General features: G+C 43.9%; 2 protein-coding genes across 2 annotated transcripts; one reads left to right on the forward strand and one right to left on the reverse strand.

Moving 5' to 3' along the window:
* Positions 1-9,804: 9,804 nt before the first annotated feature.
* LOC139381316 (merozoite surface protein CMZ-8-like) lies at positions 9,805-10,239 on the reverse strand. Its single transcript, XM_071124767.1, has one exon. The coding sequence runs from the start codon at positions 10,237-10,239 to the stop codon at positions 9,805-9,807; it is 435 nt and encodes a 144-aa protein (XP_070980868.1).
* A 409-nt stretch (positions 10,240-10,648) lies between these two features.
* LOC139381317 (uncharacterized) lies at positions 10,649-14,552 on the forward strand. The gene is made up of 2 exons (XM_071124768.1): positions 10,649-10,673; positions 13,483-14,552. Exons 1-2 carry the CDS (start codon positions 10,649-10,651, stop codon positions 14,550-14,552), a joined length of 1,095 nt encoding a protein of 364 aa, XP_070980869.1.
* The last annotated feature ends 1,086 nt before the right edge of the window (positions 14,553-15,638 follow it).

The following is a 15,638-nucleotide window of genomic DNA, read 5'->3' on the forward strand; positions in this document are numbered from 1 at the left end:
TCTCTATAAACTATATTCTCTATATAAACTCTATATAAACTATATTCTCTATATAAACTCTATATAAACTATATTCTCTATATAAACTATAGTCTCTATATAAACTATATTCTCTATATAAACTATATTCTCTATATAAACTATATTCTCTATATAAACTATATTCTCTATATAAACTATAGTCTCTATATAAACTATATTCTCTATATAAACTATATTCTCTATATAAACTCTCTATAAACTATATTCTCTATATAAACTCTATATAAACTATATTCTCTATATAAACTCTATATAAACTATATTCTCTATATAAACTATAGTCTCTATATAAACTATATTCTCTATATAAACTCTATATAAACTATATAAACTCGTTATAAACTATATTCTCTATATAAACTCTATATAAACTATAGTCTCATTATAAACTCTATATAAACTATGTTTTCTATGTAAACTATATTATAGTTTTTGAAAAGTTAGCATATTCAATTAAACAACAAAACACACCTATTTTCTACTCAGGTCTGCTTCATACTGCACACAGAGAGATGAAAACGGTATCGCAAACTCTTCTGACTCTGCGTAAGTCAAAAAACATGCAGCATCTCACAGTATCCCTTCAATGTACCTGGAAAGACTTTCTTTCAGAGTCGACATGACCCCATGACCTCTACAGTCAGCTTCGGATTTAAACCAGCGCCCTTTCAGTTACTGGCCGCACGCTCTCTTAACCACTAGGCTAACTGACACCCAAATGGATTAGAGATGGACCCAGAATCCTGTGAAATACCCAGGGCTCTGAAGGAGAGCAGCTGAGCCTCTGTCCAGCACCAGCACAACAGGAGGGACTACACCTAACAGACCACAGAATGCTGCTCAGCTCACCCTGGCCAGGGGGTCTATCTGTCTGCCCTTGGAAATGACAAAGACCAAGTATAGAATTTGTCTCAAATGGTGCCCTATTCATCATGGTTAAATTACTACACTACTTTTGACCGGTGTACATAAGGCTCTGGTCAACAGTAGTGCACTATATAGGGAAAAGGGTGCCATTAAGGACACAACCATATTGTTGTTTTCTGAGAGCAGAAATCGGGCTACTCTGTGACTTTGACAAGACAGATCTAATTTTATAGGCACTGTAAAAATAAAAATAAAATAAAACAACGTGGTTTATTTTATTTACTAAAAGGTAAACAAGTGAGCTAATAACGGCCAAATGTTTCAAATTAAAGGGAAATTGCTCCATAAAAGGATTCGTAAAGTTTCTGTAGTAAAAGCTGAAAGCACTTTACTACTTGTTACAGTGTGTACTATATCAAGAGGATAACAATGATTAAAGCAAAACAAACATAATCTTCATAAAAACTGAAACGACTCAGTTCTTCCCTTTTTTAAATAGAAGATAAAGAAAAGACACGCTAAAATAATACACTACCGACACAGCACCACATGCTGTTAAAGCCTGGTGTAATTCATACACAGCACCACATGCTGTTAAAGCCTGGTGTAATTCATACACAGCACCACATGCTGTTAAAGCCTGGTGTAATTCATACACAGCACCACATGCTGTTAAAGCCTGGTGTAATTCATACACAGCACCACATGCTGTTAAAGCCTGGTGTAATTCATACACAGCACCACATGCTGTTAAAGCCTGGTGTAATTCATACACAGCACCACATGCTGTTAAAGCCTGTTGTAATTCATACACAGCACCACATGCTGTTAAAGCCTGGTGTAATTCATACACAGCACCACATGCTGTTAAAGCCTGGTGTAATTCTTACACAGCACCACATGCTGTTAAAGCCTAGTGTATTTCATACACAGCACCACATGCTGTTAAAGCCTGGTGTAATTCATACACAGCACCACATGCTGTTAAAGCCTGGTGTAATTCATACACAGCACCACATGCTGTTGAAGCCTGGTGTAATTCATACACAGCACCACATGCTGTTAAAGCCTAGTGTATTTCATACACAGCACCACATGCTGTTAAAGCCTGGTGTAATTCATACACAGCACCACATGCTGTTAAAGCCTGGTGTAATTCATACACAGCACCACATGCTGTTAAAGCCTGGTGTAATTCATACACAGCACCACATGCTGTTAAAGCCTAGTGTAATTCATACACAGCACCACATGCTGTTAAAGCCTAGTGTATTTCATACACAGCACCACATGCTGTTAAAGCCTGGTGTAATTCATACACAGCACCACATGCTGTTAAAGCCTAGTGTAATTCATACACAGTACCACATGCTGTTAAAGCCTAGTGTAATTCATACACAGCACCACATGCTGTTAAAGCCTAGTGTAATTCATACACAGCACCACATGCTGTTAAAGCCTAGTGTAATTCATACACAGCACCACATGCTGTTACAGCCTAGTGTAATTCATACACAGCACCACATGCTGTTAAAGCCTGGTGTAATTCATACACAGCACCACAAGCTGTTAAAGTCTGGTGTAATTCATACACAGCACCACATGCTGTTAAAGCCTGGTGTAATTCTTACACAGCACCACATGCTGTTAAAGCCTAGTGTATTTCATACACAGCACCACATGCTGTTAAAGCCTGGTGTAATTCATACACAGCACCACATGCTGTTAAAGCCTGGTGTAATTCATACACAGCACCACATGCTGTTAAAGCCTGGTGTAATTCATACACAGCACCACATGCTGTTAAAGCCTGGTGTAATTCATACACAGCACCACATGCTGTTAAAGCCTGGTGTAATTCTTACACAGCACCACATGCTGTTAAAGCCTGGTGTAATTCATACACAGCACCACAAGCTGTTAAAGCCTGGTGTAATTCATACACAGCACCACATGCTGTTAAAGCCTGGTGTAATTCTTACACAGCACCACATGCTGTTAAAGCCTAGTGTATTTCATACACAGCACCACATGCTGTTAAAGCCTGGTGTAATTCATACACAGCACCACATGCTGTTAAAGCCTGGTGTAATTCATACACAGCACCACATGCTGTTAAAGCCTGGTGTAATTCTTACACAGCACCACATGCTGTTAAAGCCTAGTGTATTTCATACACAGCACCACATGCTGTTAAAGCCTGGTGTAATTCATACACAGCACCACATGCTGTTAAAGCCTGGTGTAATTCATACACAGCACCACATGCTGTTAAAGCCTGGTGTAATTCATACACAGCACCACATGCTTTTAAAGCCTGGTGTAATTCTTACACAGCACCACATGCTGTTAAAGCCTAGTGTATTTCATACACAGCACCACATGCTGTTAAAGCCTAGTGTAATTCATACACAGCACCACATGCTGTTAAAGCCTTGTGTAATTCATACACAGCACCACATGCTGTTAAAGCCTTGTGTAATTCATACACAGCACCACATGCTGTTAAAGCCTAGTGTAATTCATACACAGCACCACATGCTGTTAAAGCCTGGTGTAATTCATACACAGCACCACATGCTGTTAAAGCCTAGTGTAATTCATCCACAGGACTACATGCTTTAAAGCCTGGTGTAATTCATACACAGCACCACATGCTGTTAAAGCCTAGTGTAATTCATCCACAGGACTACATGCTTTAAAGCCTGGTGTAATTCATACACAGCACCACATGCTGTTAAAGCCTAGTGTAATTCATACACAGCACCACATGCTGTTAAAGCCTGGTGTAATTCTTACACAGCACCACATGCTGTTAAAGCCTGGTGTAATTCATACACAGCACCACATGCTGTTAAAGCCTAGTGTAATTCATACACAGCACCACATGCTGTTAAAGCCTAGTGTAATTCATACACAGCACCACATGCTGTTAAAGCCTAGTGTAATTCATACACCACATTCTGTTATACCTACACTTTCAGATAATCACTGAGTGAGATTGCAGTGTGTTTCCAACGAAGTGCTTTGTGATTCTGTAAAGAGTGTAAAGCACAGGGGACGTATAAAGTTCCTCCTCAGATTGTTAACTTCTTCATACATGAAAGAAGCAAAACATAAACTTTCCATCCCCAATTCAAAAACACTGAATCAAAACTACTGAATCAAAACCACTAAATCAAAACTACTGAATCAAAACCACTGAATCAAAAACACTGAATCAAAAAACACTGAATCAAAAACACTGAATCAAAAAACACTGAATCAAAACTACTGAATCAAAAAACACTGAATCAAAAACACTGAATCAAAACTACTGAATCAAAACTACTGAATCAAAAAACACTGAATCAAAAACACTGAATCAAAACTACTGAATCAAAAACACTGAATCAAAAAACACTGAATCAAAAACACTGAATCAAAAAACACTGAATAAAAAAACACTGAATCAAAAACACTGAATCAAAACTACTGAATCAAAAAACACTGAATCAAAAACACTGAATCAAAACTACTGAATCAAAAAACACTGAATCAAAAACACTGAATCAAAACTACTGAATCAAAAACACTGAATCAAAAAACACTGAATCAAAAACACTGAATCAAAAAACACTGAATCAAAAAACACTGAATCAAAAAGCGCTGTCCAAGTTGTTGGAGGCTCATTTGGGAGCTATTGCATTGTGGTTGAGCCAAGCTTTTATAAGATGTGTCCCCTGACGCTAACGATATGATCCCTTTATGGTGAGGTCAGTGTGACCTCTGCTACAGTACAGCTAGCTATTAGCATGTCTGCATGCTAGCAATGGTTGCTTACCAAATGGCACCCTATTCCCTACATAGTGCACTACTTTTGGCCAGGGCTCTGTGGGTAGTAGTGCACGACATAGGACATAGGATGCCGTTTGGGGCGGTAGGGTAGCCTAGTGGTTAGAGTGTTGGACTAGTAACCGAAAGGTTGCTAGTTCAAATCCCCAAGCTGACAAGGTACAAATCTGTCGTTCTGCCCCTGAACAAGGCAGTTAACCCACTGTTCCTAGGCCGTCATTGAAAATAAGAATTTGTTCTTAACTGACTTGCCTAGTTAAATACAGGTAAACAATAATACAGGTTTTTTCAATTGCTAAACGACAGTGGACACAACTGGAGTCACATGTGCAAAACTCTAACTACAGTCTGCACAGCAGCAGTTCATGTGGACCGAACTCTAGTTCGTTTTTCATTGCTTGAACACAGTTTTCAAAACTCTACACACTTATCCCATGACTTTAACCACAACCTGCACAACACTGTGGATTTACAGCACTTTGTTCAAATGCTAACACACTGCTGTCAAAACTGTGAACCACACATTCAAAACGGAATAGATTTCAGCCTTGTGCCTTTCAAACACTGCTGATTGCAATTTCAGCTGAAAGGCTAAGCAGGTGTCTTGTTTTAGACTTGTTAGTGAACACACACATATTACAGTATATATAGGTAGAGCTCAGAAAGACTCATTTTGGAAATGGAACAAGGAAGACGGGTTCGTGGAGGGAGAAGGGTGGCAGGGAGAGGGCGGATGCGTGGAGGAAGACAAAGAAGACAAAGAGCTGTTATTTCAGATGAAATAAGGGCTACACTTATAGACCATGTCGTGAACCATGGTCTCTCATTGAGAGAGGCAGGGTTGAGGGTGCAACCCAATCTGCAAAGATCCACAGTGGCATCTGTAATGCGAATTTTCCATCATGCAAACAGGTGAGAGTTACATCCTTACAGTAAATGAAAACATTACAGGAATCTATTTTGTATTGCAATTATAGAATATTTACACAGATATATATTACAGTAAGTTTGACTGTAAAATATATTTTTACAACAGGACCCAAAGGCTGCCCCCAACAGGGGGAAGAGGAAAAATATTTTCAGATGCGCAGGAAAATGCTATTGTTGACATGGTTGTTGTCAACAATGCAATAAAACTGTGGGAGATTCAAGATAGAGTGCTGGCTGATAATGATATATTTGAAAATGTTAATTCTGTCAGCACAACAACTATTGCTCGAGTCCTAAAGAAACACCAAGTTACAATGAAACAGTTATACACTGTACCGTTCGAGAGAAACAGTGAACGGGTAAAAGAGCAAAGATACCAATATGTCCAGGTAAGACGTCTGAGGTTACGTACACAGCTATACAAAATATTTACAGTAAAAAAAAACACTAGCATTTCTACAGTAAAACTGTGCACTTACTGTTTTTCAGAGAGTAATGGAGGTGGAAGCACTGGAAAGACCACATTCATTTGTATTTATCGATGAAGCTGGATTTAACCTTGCCAAAACACGGCGCAGAGGAAGGAATGTTATAGGTCAAAGGGCCACTGTGGAGGTTCCAGGCCAAAGGGGGGGAAATATCACCATGTGTGCTGCAATGGCCAATGATGGTTTGCTTCTCAACACACCACTCATTGGCCCATACAACACAGAAAGGCTTATAGCTTTCCTACAACAGCTCTATGCTCAGCTAGTGCCAGCAGAACAGGGGGAGCCAGTAAGAAACCCCCAAGTTTTTGTCATAGTTTGCGATAAAGTTGCTTTTCACCACTCTGCAGCTGTCACAGATTGGTTTGCAGCACATCACAGATTTATGGTTTTGTACCTGCCTGCATATTCACCCTTCCTCAACCCAATAGAGGAGTTTTTCTCTGCCTGGAGGTGGAAAGTGTTTGGTCACCACCCACATGACCAAATGTCTCTTTTGGAAGCCATGCGTGCCGGATGTGAGGACACGAGTCCAGAGGACTGCCAGGGATGGATAAGGCACTCCAGAAGGTTCTTCCCCAGGTGCATGGCAAGAGAAAACATTAGATATGGTGTTGAAGAAAACCTGTGGCCTGATGCTAGAGAGAGGCAGGATTAGCCCCTCAATTATTTGTTTGATTTACAGTATGTACTTTTAGTTTCTACCTTTTTTTTCTCATTACTGTAATTCCGTAAATTACTACAGACTATTGAAGCAAACTGCTAATTTTCATTTACCTTAAAGAATTGTTATGTTCTAAAAATTTTAATAAATCATGTGAAAGAATGTCACTCTTTTCTTTGAAGAAAATATTACTTTGTATGAAGTCACTGAAATTGTTCAAACTGTAAAGATGAAAAGTTTGTATTTTTTGTATTGGTGTTTGATGCTAGTGTTTTTACTCTCAGTGTGTTCTGAGTGACAGTGTGTGTTATCTCAGTGAGGGTTGTGCATAGTGTTTGGCTGCACTGAGTGTGTTTTGAGCCATGTGTTAAGAGTTGTGTTGCTTGGAATGAGTTTTGCAGGTGATGTGAACTGTTTAGCTCAGGTGACTGTTGGTAGTGCAGACTGTAGTTAGAGTTTTGCACATGTGACTCCAGTTGTGCCCATTGTCGTTTAGCAATCGAAAAAAACTGTAATAACACAAATGTGGGATGCAGACAGTGTCCAGAGCTGGACTTTAACAGTCTAAATGGGTGTTTGGACCTGTGACTCTTGGTTACAAGAAAAAAATGTATTTCCCCATAAAACAACTTATTGATTATACATGGTGAGGAGAACAGGACCCTCTGCCTGTTTTACTTATTTACAAACCCAGTCACAGTCAGGCCCAGACGTGGCTCGTTCACTAGCGTTGTTTCATAATGAAGAGGACTAAATCAAGTCCCCCACCACCCCAACAAAACACTTCTGGTACCAACACTTCTGGTTCAATTAAACACACCGACAGGGGCCTGTGTGCGTTGGCACGTCGCTGCTCTTTACTCTCATTGTTTTCTTAGTAATTAGCTAGTGTTTTCACATGGTTTAATACTACCCCATGTTCTGGCTCTCTCCCTTCTCTCCTCCAGCTAGGGAGCCTGTCAACTGAGCGAGAGACCAGAGGACTAATTCATTCTCTCCTCTACCTAGTGACCCTGTCCACTGAGCCAGAGACCAGAGGATTGATTCAGCCTCTCCTCCAGCTAGTGACCCTGTCCACTGAGCCAGAGACCAGAGGACTAATTCAGCCTCTCCTCTACCTAGTGACCCTGTCCACTGAGCCAGAGGCCAGAGGACTAATTCAGCCTCTCCTCTACCTAGTGACCCTGTCCACTGAGTGAGAGACCAGAGGACTGATTTAGCCTCTCCTCTACCTAGTGACCCTGTCCACTGAGCCAGAGATCAGAGGACTGATTCAGCCTCTCCTCTACCTAGTGACCCTGTCCACTGAGCGAGAGACCAGAGGACTAATTCAGCCTCTCCTCTACCTAGTGACCCTGTCCACTGAGTGAGAGACCAGAGGACTGATTTAGCCTCTCCTCTACCTAGTGACCCTGTCCACTGAGCCAGAGACCAGAGGACTAATTCAGCCTCTCCTCTACCTAGTGACCCTGTCCACTGAGTGAGAGACCAGAGGACTGATTTAGCCTCTCCTCTACCTAGTGACCCTGTCCACTGAGCGAGAGACCAGAGGACTAAATCAGCCTCTCCTCTACCTAGTGACCCTGTCCACTGAGTGAGAGACCAGAGGACTGATTTAGCCTCTCCTCTACCTAGTGACCCTGTCCACTGAGCCAGAGATCAGAGGACTGATTCAGCCTCTCCTCTACCTAGTGACCCTGTCCACTGAGCCAGAGATCAGAGGACTAAATCAGCCTCTCCTCTACCTAGTGACCCTGTCCACTGAGCCAGAGACCAGAGGACTAATTCAGCCTCTCCTCTACCTAGTGACCCTGTCCACTGAGCGAGAGACCAGAGGACTAAATCAGCCTCTCCTCTACCTAGTGACCCTGTCCACTGAGCGAGAGACCAGAGGACTAAATCAGCCTCTCCTCTACCTAGTGACCCTGTCCACTGAGCCAGAGACCAGAGGACTAAATCAGCCTCTCCTCTACCTAGTGACCCTGTCCACTGAGCCAGAGACCAGAGGACTGATTCAGCCTCTCCTCTACCTAGTGACCCTGTCCACTGAGCCAGAGACCAGAGGACTAATTCAGCCTCTCCTCTACCTAGTGACCCTGTCTACTGAGCGAGAGACCAGAGGACTAAATCAGCCTCTCCTCTACCTAGTGACCCTGTCCACTGAGCGAGAGACCAGAGGACTAAATCAGCCTCTCCTCTACCTAGTGACCCCGTCCACTGAGCCAGAGACCAGAGGACTAAATCAGCCTCTCCTCTACCTAGTGACCCCGTCCACTGAGTGAGAGACCAGAGGACTAATTCAGCCTCTCCTCTACCTAGTGACCCTGTCCACTGAGTGAGAGACCAGAGGATTGATTCAGCCTCTCCTCTACCTAGTGACCCTGTCCACTGAGTGAGAGACCAGAGGATTGATTCAGCCTCTCCTCTACCTAGTGACCCTGTCCACTGAGTGAGAGACCAGAGGACTGATTTAGCCTCTCCTCTACCTAGTGACCCTGTCCACTGAGTGAGAGACCAGAGGATTGATTCAGCCTCTCCTCTACCTAGTGACCCTGTCCACTGAGTGAGAGACCAGAGGACTAATTCAGTAGGATTCAGTGGAGCTAATTGTGTTCTGTGTTTTCACAAGGACCTGTCTAATGTGGAGATCAAGTGAACATTATGATAAATGGTGCCTTTGTCTCATCCTGGAAGGTTTATGTACAGTATGTGGTGATGAGAGGAGCTGTTCATGAAGAGTAGGGGGAGTTAATGGGGGAGTAAGGAGAGGGGGAGTTAATGGGGGAGTAGGGGGAGTTAATGGGGGAGTAAAAGGAGGGGGAGTTAATGGGGGAGTATGGGGAGTTAATGGGAGAGTAAGGAGAGGGGGAGTTAATGGGGGAGTAGGGGGAGTTAATGGGGGAGTAAGGAGAGGGGGAGTTAATGGGGGAGTTAATGGGGGAGTAGGGGGAGTTAATGGGGGAGTAAGGAGAGGGGGAGTTAATGGGGGAGTAAGGGGGAGTTAATGGGGGAGTAGGGGGAGTTAATGGGGGAGTAGGGGGAGTTAATGGGGGAGTAAGGAGAGGGGGAGTTAATGGGGGAGTAGGGGGAGTTAATGGGGGAGTAAAAGGAGGGGGAGTTAATGGGGGAGTATGGGGAGTTAATGGGGGAGTAAGGAGAGGGGGAGTTAATGGGGGAGTAGGGGGAGTTAATGGGGGAGTAAGGAGAGGGGGAGTTAATGGGGGAGTAGGGGGAGTTAATGGGGGAGTCAGGAGAGGGGGAGTTAATGGGGGAGTTAATGGGGGAGTAGGGGGAGTTAATGGGGGAGTAAGGAGAGGGGGAGTTAATGGGGGAGTAAGGGGGAGTTAATGGGGGAGTAGGGGGAGTTAATGGGGGAGTAGGGGGAGTTAATGGGGGAGTAAGGGGGGAGTTCATGGGGGAGTAGGGGGAGTTAATGGGGGAGTAAGGGGGAGTTAATGGGGGAGTAATGGGGGAGTAGGGGGAGTTAATGGGGGAGTAATGGGGGTGGTTAAGTTAATGGGGGAATTAAGGGGGAGCAAGGGGGAATAGGGGGAGTTAATGAATGAGTAAGGGGGAGTAAGTTGGAGTTCATGGGGGACTAAGGGGGAGATGTTGGGGGAGTAAGGGGGAGTTAATGTTGAGGAGGCATCACATTTATGCTGTTTCATCTGCCGAGGTTTGCAGCCCGTCAACCCTTGGGTAAAGACGCGCGTGTGTGTGTGTGTGTGTGTGTGTGTGTGTGTGTGTGTGCGTGTGTGTGCGTGCATGCATGTGTGTGTGTGTGTGACAAATGAGGTCATGTGAACACCACCCAAAGTGATGGATGGAAACAGCAGAGCAGGTTGAGGGTAAATTACAATGCTGCTGTCTCATACAGTATATATGGACCACACACACACACACACACACACAACACACACACACACACACACACACACACACACACACACACACACACACACACACACACACACACACACACTATTGATTGACATCGTGTTTGCTGGGAAAGTGTGTTTAACAGAGTAGTTAATGTGTACAGCCATTCACAAGGTATGTAAACAGAGACCAAGGTATTGACATGGTCGGACTGTATTCAAATCAAATCAAATCAAATGTTATTTGTCACATGTGCCGAATACAACAGGTACCGGTACCCCCTGTATATAGTCTCCACATTGACTCTGTACCGGTACCCCCTGTATATAGCCTCCACACTGACTCTGTACCGGTACCCCCTGTATATAGCCTCCACATTAACTCTGTACCGGTACCCCCTGTATATAGCCTCCACATTGACTCTGTACCAGTACCCCCTGTATATAGCCTCCACATTGACTCTGTACCGGTACCCCCTGTATATAGCCTCCACACTGACTCTGTACCGGTACCCCCTGTATATAGCCTCCACACTGACTCTGTACCGGTACCCCCTGTATATAGCCTCCACATTGACTCTGTACCGGTACCCCCTGTATATAGCCTCCACATTGACTCTGTACCAGTACCCCCTGTATATAGCCTCCACATTGACTCTGTACCGGTACCCCCTGTATATAGCCTCCACGTTGACTCTGTACCGGTACCCCCTGTATATAGCCTCCACATTGACTCTGTACCGGTACCCCCTGTATATAGCCTCAACATTGACTCTGTACCGGTAGCCCCTGTATATAGCCTCCACATTGACTCTGTACCGGTACCCCCTGTATATAGCCATATTGAGACCAGGGTATTGACATGGTCTCATCATATTGAGACCGGGGTATTGACATGGTCTCATCATATTGAGACCGGGGTATTGACATGGTCTCATCATATTGAGACCGGGGTATTGACATGGTCTCATCATATTGAGACCGGGGTATTGACATGGTCTCACCATATTGAGACCAGGGTATTGACATGGTCTCATCATATTGAGACCGGGGTATTGACCAGGGTATTGACATGGTCTCATCATATTGAGACCAGGGTACTGACATGGTCTCACCATATTGAGACCAGGGTATTGACATGGTCTCATCATATTGAGACCAGGGTATTGACATGGTTTCATCATATTGAGACCAGGGTATTGACATGGTCTCATCATATTGAGACCGGGGTATTGACATGGTCTCATCATATTGAGACCGGGGTATTGACATAGTCTCATCATATTGAGACCAGGATATTGACATGGTCTCATCATATTGTGTGTGTGTGTGTGTATTTCCTACAGAGAGAGGAACAGGCCAGGACTCAGAACAGACAGTAGGCCTGGTATTTCCTACAGAGAGAGGAACAGGCCAGGCCTCAGAACAGACATTAGGCTTGGTATTTCCTACAGAGTTATCCAGTAGTTGTGGGATTGACTGGGTGGAGTCGTGTAGTGCAGTACATCCAGTATTGTAACAGAGAACAAGTGTTGTAGCACAGACAGTCTTTGTATGGCAATCCCCTCCTCACTTCCTGTTCCTCTTATCAAAATGTCAACAGTACCAGAGGGATATTTGGCCTTGGTGTTCATCACACCTGTAACAGGGTGTCGTCCTTGAACTTTGACACACACTCTCACACACACGCAAACACACACACACACACAAATACGCTCAACAAAGAGTGGATGAGGGGTTGGGGTGGTCAATTGGCACACACTCTCTCTCTCTCTCTTTCACACACACACACACACACACACACACACACACACACACACACACACACACACACACACACACACACACACACACACACACACACACACACACACACACACACACACACACACACACACACACACACACACACACACACACACACACACACACACATGGTCCAGGGTTGTCAATTAGAGTGTGGGAACGAGGTCACACCTGCAGGGCCTGGCAGATTGATAAACGATGTTGCTTTAAACTTTGGAGACCGTCATTTTTGGGAGCTGCTGTTTACCTTCCACTGAAGTTAAATGGGTCTCTTTGAAGAGAGTCTGCTAGGCCCTGGGATGTTTTGAACGGGGAGAAAATGCCCCCTTGATTAGCTAATGACACATTCTGCTTCAATTACATATAATAGGAGCGAACAGGCCTCAGAACAGACCTTAGGCCTGGTATTTCCTACAGAGAGAGGAACAGGCCAGGCCTCAGAACAGACAGTAAGCCTGGTATTTCCTACAGAGAGAGGAACAGGCCAGGACTCAGAACAGACAGTAGGCCTGGTATTTCCTACAGAGAGAGGAACAGGCCAGGCCTCAGAACAGACATTAGGCTTGGTATTTCCTACAGAGAGAGGAACAGGCCAGGCCTCAGAACAGACAGTAGGCCTGGTATTTCCTACAGAGAGAGGAACAGGCCAGGCCTCAGAACAGACAGTAGGCCTGGTATTTCCTACAGAGAGAGGAACAGGCCAGGCCTCAGAACAGACAGTAGGCCTGGTATTTCCTACAGAGAGAGGAACAGGCCAGGTCTCAGAACAGACAGTAGGCCTGGTATTTCCTACAGAGAGAGGAACAGGCCAGGCCTCAGAACAGACATTAGGCATGGTATTTCCTACAGAGATGGAGAGAGATTCTGGCTTTTTTTTTCATTGTTGCTGGTCATGCAAAGAAAGCCTGTGGAAAAATAATCACTGAAAGTTGGGGTAATATTGACACTTTTAGTTACTGTAATATACTTCTAGGTGATGTGAATACTCCCTACACTAGCAATGGGAAGACTCCCTACACTAGCAATGATAAGACTCCCTACACCAGCAATGAAAATAGTCCCTACACTAGCAATGGGAATACCCCCTACAGTAGCAATGGGAATACCCCCTACAGTAGCAATGGGAATACCCCCTACTCTAGCAATGGGAATACCCCCTACACTAGCAATGGGAATACCCCCTACACTAGCAATGGGAATACTCCCTACACTAGCAATGGGAATACCCCCTACAGTAGCAATGGGAATACCCCCTACAGTAGCAATGGGAATACCCCCTACACTAGCAATGTGAATACTCCCTACACTAGCAATGGGAAGACTCCCTACACTAGCAATGGGAAGACTCCCTACACTAGCAATGGGAATACCCCCTACACTAGCAATGGGAATACCCCCTACACTAGCAATGGGAATACTCCCTACACTAGCAATGTGAATACTCCCTACACTAGCAATGGGAATACTCCCTACACTAGCAATGTGAATACTCCCTACACTAGCAATGTGAATACTCCCTACACTAGCAATGTGAATACTCCCTACACTAGCAATGTGAATACTCCCTACACTAGCAATGTGAATACTCCCTACACTAGCAATGGGAATACTCCCTACACTAGCAATGTGAATACTCCCTACACTAGCAATGGGAAGACTCCCTACACTAGCAATGGGAAGACTCCCTACACTAGCAATGGGAATACCCCCTACACTAGCAATGGGAATACCCCCTACACTAGCAATGGGAATACTCCCTACACTAGCAATGTGAATACCCCCTACACTAGCAATGGGAATACCCCCTACACTAGCAATGGGAATACTCCCTACACTAGCAATGGGAATACTCCCTACACTAGCAATGGGAATACTCCCTACACTAGCAATGGGAATACTCCCTACACTAGCAATGGGAATACTCCCTACACTAGCAATGGGAATACTCCTTACACTGGCAATGGGAAGAGTCCCTACACTAGCAATGGGAATACTCCCTACACTAGCAATGGGAAGAGTCCCTACACTTTTCTCACACTTTAGCCAATATGAGACCAATGGAGACAAATAGAGACATATACGAGTTGAATAATGAATGCATTTCTACCCTATACCAGCCTCATCGCTAATCGTATGGGTGTGCATCGCATATCTTCATCAACGTTGATTAAGCCGACCTGTCAAGACACTACGTGGAGAATGTACATTCACACAACCCACACAATGTAGAGTTCATCTATTTTTATCTCTCTGTCTTATCTCAGTCTTTTCAGCATCACTCATCACGTCTAAAGTGTCCTATTCAAAATGTTTCATCTGCATAGAGAATGCAATGCAGGCAACATTCTTTGAGCAAGATATGCAATGTAAGTCTTGATTGGAGGTTAATATTACACCTTTACAACGGATTCAGAAGGTTTATACGCATGAAAAGACCTCAATCTGGGCTCTGATACCTGGCATACAGACGATACACCACAGGCCCACTAGCTATGAGTTAAGTATAATCTGATGTGCAGCCTTTACACTTGGATTGACATCAATGGCTTGTTTTCTCCAGAGGGAAAAAGGCAGACATGTTTTAGTGAAGGTTTTTTAGAAGGCTTCACCCTGAGAACAGCTGCAGAGTCTAGACCGTCATTCTCGCGTCCCGCTTTTGCTCCAGGGACAAAAAAACGTAGATGTCGGTCCTCAAAACTGATAAACCTGCCTGCGAGACAGATGCATTTGCTGACAACTTATTTTTTACAAAGTCAAAGTACATTTCAATGAGGTTTTAAGTTAATATTTGTTGTGTAGACATTGTCATGGGTTCAGAAGACTGGGAGAGGGATGAGCTAACCCTTTACATAATACACTGGGGAAAATTATCATTAAATGGTTGTCAGAAAAAAGAGGGGGGGGGGGGGGTACCCACTGGGCAAAAACTGGTTGCATCAGTGTTGTTTCCACGTCATTTCAACCCCCCCAAAAAACAATGTGATAACGCTGAATCAACGTAGAAATTGGATTGGGTTTGCAAAAAAAAGTCATGAACATAAAGGGCATTTCATCTTTATTTATTTTTTTACCCTACTTTAACCTAAATCCATAGACATGGTGAAATGTTTTGGTTGATTTCACGTTGAA

The sequence above is a fragment of the Oncorhynchus clarkii genome, chromosome 23, assembly GCF_045791955.1.
Source record: "Oncorhynchus clarkii lewisi isolate Uvic-CL-2024 chromosome 23, UVic_Ocla_1.0, whole genome shotgun sequence".
NCBI classification, from domain to species: domain Eukaryota; kingdom Metazoa; phylum Chordata; class Actinopteri; order Salmoniformes; family Salmonidae; genus Oncorhynchus; species Oncorhynchus clarkii.

Coding starts and splice junctions, on each gene's coding strand:
- LOC139381316 (XM_071124767.1), bottom strand. CDS start 10,239: ATGAACTCCCCCCTTACTCCCCCATTAACTCCCCCTACTCCCCCATTA.
- LOC139381317 (XM_071124768.1), top strand. CDS start 10,649: ATGGAAACAGCAGAGCAGGTTGAGG. Junction 10,674..13,482: donor AACAGCAGAGCAGGTTGAGG/GTAAATTACAAT, acceptor ATATACTTCTAG/GTGATGTGAATACTCCCTAC.